We start from the raw sequence: 13,911 nt of genomic DNA on the forward strand, positions 1-13,911 counted from the left end.
AAGAAGGGTCTGAAAAGAGAAGTACAGTTCTAACCAACACAATTCTATCTGATTCACTACTTCTGTTACCTCCGTCTATCAGTCAATATGCTGCACCCACTCAGACAACGTCCGCATTAATCACGTAACAAGTGCCTGTTCTTCACAATCCAAGGCGCTTTTTATAAGGAAACTGTCCTCGAGACTCTGGTATCCAAGGTAACGGGAGCGTTGAGGCCTCTCCCCCTTTCATGTCCCAATGTGTCAATGAGGACTCAGTCACTGACTGACACACACACGCTTGTAGGAGATACTCTTGTACTTGTAGGAGATACTCTTGTACTTGTAGGAGATAGAATTGTCAGAGACGTGTGATGCGCAACCAATGTGTCAGTCCACTAAAATAAGGCTTTTTATGCACATACACTACCCGTCAAAAGTTTTAGAACGCCTACTCATTCAAGGGTTTTAATTTATTTTTACTATTTTCTACATTGTCTAATAATTGTGAAGATATGAAATAACACTTTTTTTTAAACCTTTATTTAACTAGGCAGGTCAGTTAAGAACAAATTCTTATTTTCAACTGCCTTGTTCAGGGGCAGAACAACAGATTTGTACCTTGGGGATTCGAACGTGCAACCTTTCGATTACTAGTCCAACGCTCTAACCACTAGGCTACCCTGCCGCCCCTAACATTGGTGCCTCACTACATGGAATCATGTAGTAACCAAAAAAGTGTTAAACAAATCAAAATATATGTTATGTTTGAGATTCTTCAAATAGCCACCCTTTGCCTTGATGACAGCTTTGCACACTCTTGGCATTCTCTCAACCAGCTTCATGAAGTGGTCACCTGGAATGCATTTCAATGAACAGGTGTGCCTTAATGTGTTTGAGCCAATCAGTTGTGTTGTGACAAGGTGGGGGGTATACAGAAGATAGTCCTATTTGGTAAAAGATCAAGCCCTTATTATGGCAAGAACAGCTCAAATAAGCAAAGAGAAATGACAGTCCATCATTACTTTAAGACATGAAGGTCAGTCAAATGTCAAGAACTTTGAACGTTTCTTCAAGTGCAGTCGCAAAAACCATCAAGCGCTTTGATGAAACTGGCTCTCATGGTCTAGTCCAAATAGTACATTTTTGTTTCCAACCGCCATGTCTTTGTGAGATGTGGTGTGGGTGAACGGATGATCTCCACATGGGTATTTCCCACCATAAATCATGGAGGAGGAGGTGTTATGGTGTGGGGTGCTTTGCTGGTGACACTGTCTGTGATTTATTTAGAATTCAAGGCACACTTAACCATAATGGCTTCCACAGCATTCTGCAGCGATACGCCATCTAATCTGGTTTGGGCTTAGTGGGACTATCATTTGTTTTTCAACAGGACAATGACCCAACACACCTCCAGGCTGTGTAAGGGCTATTTTACCAAGATGGAGATTGATGGAGTGCTGCATCAGAAGACCTGGCCTCCACAATCCCCCGACCTCAACCAAATTGAGATGATTTTGGATGAGTCGGACCGCAGAGTGAAGGAAAAGCAGCCAACAAGTGCTCAGCATATGTGGGAACTCCTTCAAAACTGCTGGAAAAGCATTCCTGGTGAAGCTGGTTGAGAGAAGGCCAAGAGTGTGCAAAGCTGTCAAGGCAAAGGGTGTCTATTTGAAGAATCTCAAATATAAAATATAACACTTTTTTGGTTACTACATGAATCCCTGTGTGTTATTTCATTGATTTGATGTCTTCAGTATTTTTCTACAATGTAGAAAATAGTCAAAAATAAAGAAAAACCCTTGAATGAGTAGGTGTTCTAAAACTTTTGACCTGTAGTGTATGCTACAATTCAATACTGTAGATTATACAAGAACAACTGAAATTCCGTCAAATAAGTCTACATCTAGACTGTTATGATAGTAGAGTCAGATGCAAGCAGCGCACAGACAGACGTTCTGTTAGAGGGTCGAGGGTTCCTCCTACTGGCTGCTAATGGAAATGCCGTTTGTTTAAGAGAACAGAGGCTTTGTTCAAATTTGAGTTAACAATATTATTTTCTGGGCATGCATGACAATGGGTTATACAGTTAAATAACTTCTTGGTGGAGTTGGTTGTACACACAAGCACGCTCACATACACACACAAACACATACACACACACAAACGCATAGTCCACACACCACAGTCCAGCCCGGTAATATCATGCTGTTGTCTCCCTGCCCACGCTATCAAAACGTAAGGCCATTATTCAAAGGTCACTTGGATAGTCTACTAGCGCTTTGCCTACTCCTTTATTTGGAACCGTTTTAAATATTCGAAACCTAACCTTTGTATTGTGACAGTTAAAGTCGGGTCCTTTAAGAAATAGTGTGTAGTAACATGTATGGTCTTTGGTCACCTGTACATGTTAGTATTTTACCTTGGACCTATATGGAGATGGTGTGTATTGTATTTATACCAATGAAACTATAGTATAAACTTAAGCCTAATGAATATATCTGTACATTGTATGTTCATACTGTATGTGTGTGCTGGGATGCAGTAATGAACTGGTATTTACAAAACTGGGCGGTACTCATGTATTCCCATAGGTTTGTAGGTGTGTGTGAGTTCATTCCTAGAACATGCATTATACACTTTGGAAACAGATATCAAGACGCATCACTATCTTCGTATTTTACCTTCTGTCAGTGTTGCGTGACAAAGAATTATGCTATAATGACACAGCACATGCTTCAGAGGGGTTCCTTACCTAGCCAAGTGTAGGCTAGAATGACTAGGGCTTTCTCAAATGGCACCCTATTCTCTATATAGTGCACTTCTTTTGACTAGGGCCAATAGGGCTCTGGTCAAAAGTAGTGCACTGTATAGGGCATAGGGTGCAATTTGAGACTGCCGTTTTGAGAAGCATCCTAGCTTTCTTCACATTATTCCCCCATTCCAGCCTAGTTCCATTAGCAGGTTAGGTTCGAGTTAGCCTGGTTGCTAATATGTTTGTCTGCTTGTTGTTATCCGTCGCCTCTGATATGCATTGTCCTGCCAGGGATGACATTTGGTGGCAGCATTGTGATGTAATAATGTCTGGTATGATATATTGTTTTATTTATGGTGTAGGCTGCTGTTGTGATGTAACTGTTTTAACCCTGTTTGGACCCCAGGAAGAATAGCTTCTGCTTTGAGTCCCAAATGGCACCCCTATTCCCTATATGGCTCTGGTCTAAAGTAGTGCACTATGTAAAGCATAGGGAGACGTTTGGGACGGAGCCCCTGTCTCTCCCAATGAAGTGTTCTAACCCTCCAGCCCTCTCTCACCTCTGATAGCATACTCCATCACCCGCTATCCAAACGACATTAACCCCCCCCAAATCCCCCAGCACAGGTGCAAGCAGGAAGAACAGACAGAAGCAAGTTAAAAGCTTACATGCACATGGCTTATCGAATTGTCTCGTAACTTAATTCTCTCTCATATGACAATTCCAGAGGCAAAAATGTAGCTCCTTTGTTATGTATATAGAACTATCAATGGCATGATGATACCATATGGATTCATTTTCAATACGTTTGGTGTTGTGAGGGAAATATAATTACTTATAGTTTAAAATGTATTTAGGTAATAGAACTACTATAGCTTAATATAATTACTATAGCTTACATTTTCTTTAATATTTATTAATTGGGACTCCCAGCATCCCCTGTTTGCTGAAATTCTGTTGCTTCCCTCAAAGCGAAGATACAGGCACTCTAAGTGTAGAACTAACAGGTCAAAACTCTCCTTCATGCCAGCTGCTATCAGCTTTCTCATAAAGCTGTAGTACTCTACTATTAGGTATGGACTGACACTATTCATGCCTGGTTTAGAGGTCTACTTCCTGTGTACATATTCCTGTATATATAGTTTTTGTGTGTATTTATTGTCATGTTTTTATTATGTGCTGCAAAATGATTTGCCCCTCTGGGATAATAAAGACTCTAGTCTATTACTCTACTATACCCTATCAACACAGAGTGCCAAAATGGCATCCATTATGCAGTTTTACTCTCGTAGCTTATCTGCTCTCGTTCCGGGTCAAAGGTCAATCTAGCATTATAATCAACAGCCCTTGTGTCAGGGCCAGCATTTGATTGACCGGACCACATGAGAAGCTGTCTCCTGGGCTTAAGGGCTTGCCTGGCTAGGCAGGCGTTCAGTGGGTCGATCTCCGGGGCGATACCCTGCATAATGTAAGTGGTTGGCCGTGCTCCATGGCTCTGGGAGCCAGAGTGCTAATAGGGTGCTAATATTCGTGTCTGGGCGCTGTTTACTGAACATGGCTAAACACAGGACCACAGGGAGGGCGACAGTAGGCTGGTACTACTGAAATAGTAACAACAATACCCATACTGTATTTTTTATAAAAATGTCCCCCGATTGTTGAATTTCCATGCCCATCATTAAATCCATCATGGTGTTACAAGGCAACTTTATAAAGAACACACTAACTTTTCTCAAAGTAATCCACTGAAAAAGCAGTGATGTCACCTATACCACTGTACAATGTATTAGTTAAAAATCAACCTTTCCCCCTGTGTTGTTTCTCCATCAGTGGGCGAAGGTCGAAATCTGATCCCCATGGACCCCAACGGCTCATCTGACCCTTACGTCAAGCTCAAGCTCATCCCAGACCCCAAGAATGAGACCAAGAAGAAGACCAAGACCATCCGCGCCAACCTCAACCCCACCTGGAATGAGTCTTTCACATTGTGAGTTGAGGTGTACCCCTAGGCACAGTGTTAGGCCCCTTTCACATTTGTGTATTATGGGTAATATAGTCATTATCATTAACCCTGTACATATGTCTGTGTGTTATTCCAGCAAGCTGAAGCCTACAGACAAGGACCGCAGGCTGTCTGTGGAGGTGTGGGACTGGGACCGGACCACCAGGAACGACTTCATGGGCTCCCTGTCCTTCGGCGTGTCAGAGCTGATCAAATCGCCTGTGTGTGGCTGGTAAGTACAACATTAGATACATTCCAATGCAGTGTTCCTCTATCTGGTAGGGAATATACAGTGCCCGCCATAATTATTGGGACAGTGAAGCATTATTGTTTATTTTGGCTCTTTACTTCAAAACTTTGGATTTGAAATCAAACAATGACTATGAGGTTAAAGTGCAGGCTGTCAACTTTAATTTGAGGGTATTTTCATCCATACCGGATGAACCGTTTAGAAATTACAGCGCTTTTGGGACCTCCATTTTAGGGGAGCAGAAGTATTGGGACAAATTCACATGTGTATTAAAGTAGTTCAAAAGTTTCGTATTTGGTCCCATATTCATAGCACGCAATGACTACATCAAGCTTGTTACTTGACAATTGTTTTGGATGCATTTGCTGTTTGTTTTGGTTGGTGTTTCAGATTATGTTGTGCCCAATAGAAATGAATGGTAAAAAAATGTATTGTGTACTTTTGGGGTCACTTTTATTATAAATAAGAATAGAATGTTTCTTAACACTTCTACATTAATGTGGATGCTACCTTGATTACATATAATGCTGAATGTATCATGAATAATGATGACTGAGAAAGTGATAGACGCACAAATATCATACCCCCAAAAAGATGCTAACCTCCCCAGTTATTGTGATTATGAGAGGTTAGCATGTCTTGGGGGTATGATATAGAATGCTAACCTCCCCAGTTATTGTAATTATGAGAGGTTAGCATGTCTTGGGGGTATGATATAGAATGCTAACCTCCCCTGTTATTGTGATTATGAGAGGTTAGCATGTCTTGGGGGTATGATATAGAATGCTAACCTCCCCAGTTATTGTAATTATGAGAGGTTAGCATGTCTTGGGGGTATGATATAGAATGCTAACCTCCCCTGTTATTGTGATTATGAGAGGTTAGCATGTCTTGGGGGTATGATATAGAATGCTAACCTCCCCAGTTATTGTAATTATGAGAGGTTAGCATGTCTTGGGGGTATGATATAAAATGCTAATCTCCCCAGTTATTGTAACGGTGAGAGGTTAGCATGTCTTGGGGGTATGATATTTGTGTAACTTTCTCACTCATCAATATTGACGATTCATTCAGAATTTGTCCCAATACTTTTGCTCCCCTAAAATGGGGGCACTATGTACAAAAAGTGCTGTAATTTCTAAATGGTTCACTCGATATCGGTGACAATACCCTCAAGTGAAAGCTGACAGTCTGCACTTTAACTTCATAATCATTGTTTTAATTTCAAATCAAAACTTTGAGTATAGAGCCAAAAGACGAAACACTGCTTCACTGTCCCAATAATTACAGAGGGCATTGCATTTGTGTCAAATTTTTGTGTTGTGTTTTATGTAGTCTACAGGAAGAGTAGCAGTCGTTACGTTAATAGTGAAGAAGGGATCTTAATGAACATATACTTCATTTGTCCTGGTTTCCCGTTGGAAGCAGTAACAGCTGTAGTCTGATATGTTTTATTGCGATTTCTATTTGGAAAGAGCAGTGATAAATCAAGATAATAAGTGCCTTCTTCTCAACTTACCTGCATTTCATGCCATTGTTTGTCATCATCGCAGAGCCTCTTGGCGCTGTAATCCCTTATATATCAGTCTGGTACAAAGCGATCATTAATCACAACAGCGACAGTGAGCTTTATCTCCACATCTCAGTGACCTTTGAGGTGCCATCTAATGGCCGCGGGTCATAAATAGTGATGTGTTTCATGAGCACCGCCAACACAAGGATAGTTCTGGCCCAGCGGACTGGAGCCGAAGGGACTATTGCTTTGTAACGAACTATGCATCTGGGCCAAGTGGTATGAATCAGGAGGTAGAGCGAGATAGAGGAATGAAGTGATGCAGGAAGGGAGGGAGGAATGCGGAGACGTAAACTAGTGGCCGCTCTATACCTAGCTTTTTGTCTCCGGGTAGAACATCTCTCCTTTTTTTTCTCTTCAGTTTATTAGGATGTTGAGATGTTTTTAAGCTGGCTCTTAGAAACATTCTGTTACTTTTAACACTTATCTACTGGACTATAAATAGCAAGCTGGTTCTCTGTGCTTGGATTCACATCTATAATGTTGTTTTTGTAAACAATCAGAATTGAAATACAAATGATTTCTCTCTCTCTCTCAGGTACAAGATGTTGAACCAAGAGGAGGGAGAGTACTACAACGTGCCCATATCAGAGGAGGATGACGGAAACGAGGAGCTCAGACAGAAGTTTGAGGTGAGGCCTCAGAGACAGGACTGGGGAACATATTAACCCAATGTATTTTAGTTATTGTAGCCCGTCCTGCTTTCGTCGAACATTCTGGGATTTTATTACACATTTGCCTGTTAGTTTGTATGAATGACTTCCGTTTTATCCTAGTGTTTCATACAGTAACAAGTGTGTTTTTTTAATGTTTATTATATCTACATGTGACCATGACTAAGTGAACTAATCATATTAAGTCCTTGAGCTTCTTCCAAAGCCACTCCACAACCACATTAAACTGGCATAATTGAATTTGGCCCTTCTCCATGACAAATATATTTGCATTTCAAAATGGCCACCATCCCCCTCCAGACCGTAAGCATTGTGTGTTCCGGAGCATCTGGACATAAAAGGGTCATGGATTCTCTATGGAAACAGGGCTGTTAATTAAATCTCTGTTGCGCTTCTCGTCTGCCTTAGGCGCCCAAAGAGAGGCTGCCTCGTTGTTAATTACTCTGGGTGGCTCACAGGTGGGGTGGTCTTTTTCTCTTCCTCCAAGACACTAGTTTATCCAGCTTTGTAGATACAGGCTTATACAATATGGTAGGATTTGACCTTTGACCGCTTTTTTAGAATCAGTGGTAACTCAGACTGGTGTCACTGTAAAGCTGTCAGTTCATCAGCACGAACATGGATTTGGGCTGGAAGGATTAGTCCGTCACTCCTGAGAATATCAGTTTTAGTTTTATATTTTAATTCTATTCCAAAAGCTCCGTAATTGATTGCGTGATATGGATAGAAAGATATCTACCACTTGTCTTATGGGCAGTAGATCAAGGGTGTCACTCATTTTGCCCCTGGGGCTGCATTCTGTCTTTAACGAAGTCCCGAAGGCCACAGTGATTTAAAAAAATATATATTTCCTTGACGTAAAAATGTGCATAAAATAGTTCTCTATCGTTTTTGGAATTTTCAATGCTCCCTGACTGACTAGTGATTATTAGCAAGCTGGACAGTCAAGAAACTGTTTGAATGAAGGTTCATTGACTATGCGCAGTGATTATAACCGAGCTGGACAGTCAATAAACTGTTTGAATGAAGGTTCATTATTATTTCTAAACAGTTAAAATTTGGGTTTAGTCATTTTAAAGTATATTGAGTATGTTTTAAAAAAAAAAAAGGTTTTTGCTCAAACCACCTCTGCATTAGATTTTCATTCTAGAACTGTTAGAGGGGTTAAAGTGGAGGGATGGAGGGGTTTAGAGTGGAGGGATGGAGGGTTTAGAGTGGAGGGATGGAGGGGTTAGAGTGGAGGGATGGAGGGGGTAGAGTGGAGGGGTTAGAGTGGAGGGATGGAGGGGTTAGAGTGGAGGGATGGAGGGGTTAGAGTGGAGGGATGGAGGGGTTAGAGTGGAGGGGTTAGAGTGGAGGGATGGAGGGGTTAGTGTGGAGCGGTTAGAGTGGAGGGATGGAGGGGTTAGAGTGGAGGGATGGAGGGGTTAGAGTGGAGGGATGTATGGGTTAGAGTGGAGGCATGGAGGGGGTAGAGTGGAGGGGTTAGAGTGGAGGGATGGAGGGGTTAGAGTGGAGGGATGGAGGGGTTAGAGTGGAGGGATGGAGGGGTTAGAGTGGAGGGATGGAGGGGTAGAGTGGAGGGGTTAGAGTGGAGGGATGGAGGGGTTAGAGTGGAGGGATGGAGGGGTTAGAGTGGAGGGATGGAGGGGGTAGAGTGGAGGGGTTAGAGTGGAGGGATGGAGGGGTTAGAGTGGAGGGATGGAGGGGTTAGAGTGGAGGGATGGAGGGGTTAGAGTGGAGGGGTTAGAGTGGAGGGATGGAGGGGTTAGTGTGGAGCGGTTAGAGTGGAGGGATGGAGGGGTTAGAGTGGAGGGATGGAGGGGTTAGAGTGGAGGGATGTATGGGTTAGAGTGGAGGCATGGAGGGGGTAGAGTGGAGGGGTTAGAGTGGAGGGATGGAGGGGTTAGAGTGGAGGGATGGAGAAGTTAGTGTGGAGCGGTTAGAGTGGAGGGGTTAGAGTGGAGGGATGGCGGGGTTAGAGTGGGGGGATGGAGGGGTTAGAGTGGAGATATGGCGGTGTTAGAGTGGAGGGAGGGAGGGGTTAGAGTGGAGGGAGGGAGGGGATAGAGTGGAGGGATGGAGGGGGTAGAATGGAGGGGTTAGAGTGGAGGGATGGAGGGGTTAGAGTGGAGGGGTTAGAGTGGAGGGATGGAGGGGTTAGAGTGGAGGGGTTAGAGTGGAGGGATGGAGGGGTTAGAGTAGAGTGGTTAGAGTGGAGGGATGGAGGAGTTAGAGTGGAGGGGTTAGAGTGGAGGGATGGAGGGGTTAGAGTGGAGGGATGGAGGGGTTAGAGTGGAGGGATGGAGGGTTTAGAGTGGAGGGATGGAGGGGGTAGAGTGGAGGGGTTAGAGTGGAGGGATGGAGGGGTTAAAGTGGAGGGATGGAGGGGTTAGAGTGGAGGGATGGAGGGGGTAGAGTGGAGGGGTTAGAGTGGAGGGATGGAGGGGTTAGAGTGGAGTGGTTAGAGTGGAGGGATGGAGGGGTTAGAGTGGAGGGGTTAGAGTGGAGGGATGGAGGTGTCGTGTCTTTGGCTATGCCGGATTAAGTGATATGACATGCTAACCTATAAAATTCTTTCTCTGTAATTAATATTACCTGATTAAGCTAATCATGTAAATGTAATTAACTAGAAAGTCGGGGCACCACGGAAGAACGTTTATAGAGCCGTTATCTTCCGAATAAACTCTTAAAATACTTAGTAATATTTTACATCGGTAGCAGTCACTATTAACCCTTATCTTATTTTCAGTCTCATAATGAAAGTTGTAAATTCTTGGCTATCTTCACGAACCCTGGCTAACAAGTTGAATCAGCAATACAAAATTGGGTTTAATTATTTATTTACTAAATACCTAACTAATCACACAGAATTACAAATACACAGAATACAATGATGTCATACAGAATTCACCCCTGGTGAACGGAACCTGTATGAAAGCTGGTTACACAAAGGAAAGGGGGTTGGGCTTGAATGAAAGAGCGGGAAGTTTTAGGAACACAGAAACAGCAGCTATGCTATCATAAATACATTATCTTATGCATTCTAAATTACCGCCCATTTGGAAAAGGAAAATGCAATAAATATTTACTCTGAGCTGCGCTTCGGTAGATTGGTCTTAGATGCTGGCCGGGTTGGCCAACAGATCTCCCTGTTTTCGGAAGAATGTCAATGGTGGTCAATTGGATACGTGGTGGTATCTTCGTCTGGTTGTTAGACTGGATCCGTCGTCCGTCCTTTCCTAGCCCACGTTAGCAGCGGCCGCTGCTAACTCAACGGCTAGGAAGTATCACTTCTGTAGTGAATAAGCTCAAAGTTCATACCATTCGCCACCAAAGCTCACGCCGAGGTTGGCTTAGTTCTGTACTTGACATGTGTGTCCTTCTAACGTAGAGGCTGCAGACCTCCCGTACTGGAACAACGTGGTTATCTTTTCGTCAAAGGCTTATATAGTGGAGAGGGGGAGGGAGGTGTTTCATCGTTTATAACCCCTGTCTCTTCACAGGGTTGGGCCACTGATCAAGCAGGGCACTTTCCTTATGAAAACCCAATTCTCTCATTTGGAAGCTAAAATTACATTTAATCTCCTAACAAACAATTTCAATATCAAACATTTCAATTGCATAACAATTCCATGTGACTCTGATAAATAGAGGGTGGATACTTTCCCAGGTACAGTTTATGTCGTCCTGTCATCAGTCATAATGTCTCAGATGACAACTGAAATGAAATCCATACTCATTACGTTCCCAAGCATATTTCCAACTGATTTTATTACCAAAATATGGTTCCTTTTCCCCATTTGTTTGATGTTCCCAGACTCTCTATATTTAACACAGGCTATTCAAGTCCTTCAGTAGGGTCAGAGAGGGGAAGGGAGAAAGGTATTTATGGGGGGGGGTCATAAACCTTACCCACAGGCCAACGTCATGACAGAGGGGTTAGTGTGGAGCGGTTAGAGTGGAGGGATGGAGGGGTTAGAGTGGAGGGATGGAGGGGTTAGAGTGGAGGGATGGAGGGGGTAGAGTGGAGGGATGGAGGGGGTAGAGTGGAGGGATGGAGGGGTTAGAGTGGAGGGATGGAGAAGTTAGTGTGGAGCGGTTAGAGTGGAGGGGTTAGAGTGGAGGGATGGCGGGGTTAGAGTGGGGGGATGGCGGGGTTAGAGTGGGGGGATGGCGGGGTTAGAGTGGAGGGATGGCGGGGGTAGAGTGGAGGGATGGAGGGGGTAGAATGGAGGGGGTAGAATGGAGGGGTTAGAGTGGAGGAATGGAGGGGTTAGAGTGGAGAGATGGAGGGGTTAGAGTGGAGGGATGGAGGGGTTAGAGTGGAGGGATGGAGGGGTTAGAGTGGAGGGGTTAGAGTGGAGGGATGGAGGGGTTAGAGTGGAGGGGTTAGAGTGGAGGGATGGAGGGTTAGAGTGGAGGGATGGAGGGGTTAGAGTGGAGTGGAGGGATGGAGGGGTTAGAGTGGAGGGGTTAGAGTGGAGGGATGGAGGGGTTAGTGTGGAGTGGTTAGAGTGGAGGGATGGAGGGGTTAGAGTGGAGGGGTTAGAGTGGAGGGATGGAGGGGGTTAGAGTGGAGGGAGTCATAGCAACGGCACCCTGCTGGTTTGCAGTCGTCATAGCAACTATCAGCTACCCTCCTCCCTCACACTAACGCACACACACATACATAGATAGGTAGATGCACTCACACACATCCAAACACACACCAATGCCCCCCATTGACCCGTGTGGTTCGGAGGCAGGGTGCCGCTACAATGTGTCAGAACACACACAAAACTAACCCACCCTTTAGGCAGACCCCACCCCCTTTCCCCTAATACACAAACACTCCCCCAGGCAGACCCCACCCCCTTTCCCCTAATACACAAACACTCCCCCAGGCAGACCCCACCCCCTTTCCCCTAATACACAAACACTCCCCCAGGCAGACCCCACCCCCTTTCCCCTAATACACAACCACTCCCCCAGGCAGACCCCACCCCCTTTCCCCTAATACACAACCACTCCCCCAGGCAGACCCCACCCCCTTTCCCCTAATACACAACCACTCCCCCAGGCAGACCCCACCCCCTTTCCCCTAATACACAACCACTCCCCCAGGCAGACCCCACCCCCTTTCCCCTAATACACAACCACTCCCCCAGGCAGACCCCACCCCCTTTCCCCTAATACACAACCACTCCCCCAGGCAGACCCCACCCCCTTTCCCCTAATACACAACCACTCCCCCAGGCAGACCCCACCTCCTTTCCCCTAATACACAACCACTCCCCCAGGCAGACCCCACCCCCTTTCCCTTAATACACAACCACTCCCCCAGGCAGACCCCACCCCCTTTCCCTTAATACACAACCACTCCCCTAGGCAGACCCCACCCCCTTTCCCTTAATACACAACCACTCCCCCAGGAAGACCCCACCCCCTTTCCCTTAATACACAACCACTCCCCCAGGCAGACAACACATCTCACTCTACTCCTGTACTCAGTGATAAGGGACCTGTCAGGTTCTCTCTCTCACTATCTCCTTCACACAGACACACACTCTCTCTGTCTCTCTCTTTCCATCTCTGTCTCTCTCGCTATCTCTCTCACACAAACACACACTCTCTCTGTCTCTCTCTCTCCATCTCTGTCTCTCTCGCTATCTCTCTCACACAAACACACACTCTCTCTCTCTCTCTCTCTCTCTCTCTCTCTCTCTCTCTCTCTCTCTCTCTCTCTCTCTCTCTCTCTCCCATCTCTCTCGCTATCTCTCTTTGACTCCCACCTGTTATACACGTCCCACGTCATCCACAGCACAACAGACAGAGCAGGATGTCATCTCCTATTGATAACACAGACAACTGTCCTCTACCCTCACAATACAGACAGCTAGTCATTATTCTAGTTGGAGATTGTTTGAAACCCTGTGGAGAGTTGTTGCACATACAGTATAATAGGACTTTATAGACCGTTTTTGAGATGGGAGTCATTCATTCATTCAACAATAACTGTCCACACTTTCACAATACAATACCCACTGGGCACAGACATCAGTTCAATGTCTATTTTTTATTTGCATTTGGTTGAGTTGGCAGCTACCGTGAATTAAACGTGAAATCAACTAAAATTGTCACCCTGTTATTGGATTTTCGTTAAATTGGGTGGAAAAAAATATACGAAATTCCCTTATGTTGATGACTTTTTGCACATATGACACACACACACACACACACACACACACACACACACACACACACACACACACACACACACACACACAAGCTTCTAACTTGTGTCAAAAACAAGCAATGTCTGTTGTGAACACTTGTGCTCGTCAAGGGAAACAAATGTCTCTATACCTGTTTGTGTGTCCTTAATTTACACAGCCATTTTGATGTCTTAAAGAGAGCCAATACAGGGGTCAGGTCCCAAATGGCACCCTATTCCCTACATAGTGCACTACAGAGCCCTATTGGCCCTGGTCAAAAGTAGTGCACTAGATAGGGAATAGGATGCCATTTTTTGGAAGCTAACTGAATTGCAGCACGTCTCTTATTCAAGTATTCAAGTGTTTTTTTCCCCTCATTTATTTCAAACGAACAACCCTTTGGTATTCCGACGTGCTGTGTGTGCTTGGATTGCCATGGGTTACCAGGCTAGACATATGAAGCAATGTGAGCTAGAGAGT

At 44.7% G+C, this 13,911-nt stretch overlaps 1 protein-coding gene across 2 annotated transcripts in view; it reads left to right on the forward strand.

Moving 5' to 3' along the window:
- Positions 1-13,911, forward strand: part of LOC106564882 (protein kinase C alpha type) — a 266,895-nt gene that overhangs the window by 159,991 nt on the left and 92,993 nt on the right. For both annotated transcript variants that reach the window (XM_014131369.2, XM_014131371.2), the window contains exons 6-8: positions 4,566-4,722; positions 4,835-4,969; positions 7,099-7,192. In XM_014131369.2, the coding sequence (XP_013986844.1) occupies positions 4,566-4,722; positions 4,835-4,969; positions 7,099-7,192 (386 nt within the window). The remainder of the gene's footprint in view (positions 1-4,565; positions 4,723-4,834; positions 4,970-7,098; positions 7,193-13,911) is intronic.

This window comes from Salmo salar, chromosome ssa12 (assembly GCF_905237065.1).
Source record: "Salmo salar chromosome ssa12, Ssal_v3.1, whole genome shotgun sequence".
NCBI lineage: Eukaryota > Metazoa > Chordata > Actinopteri > Salmoniformes > Salmonidae > Salmo > Salmo salar.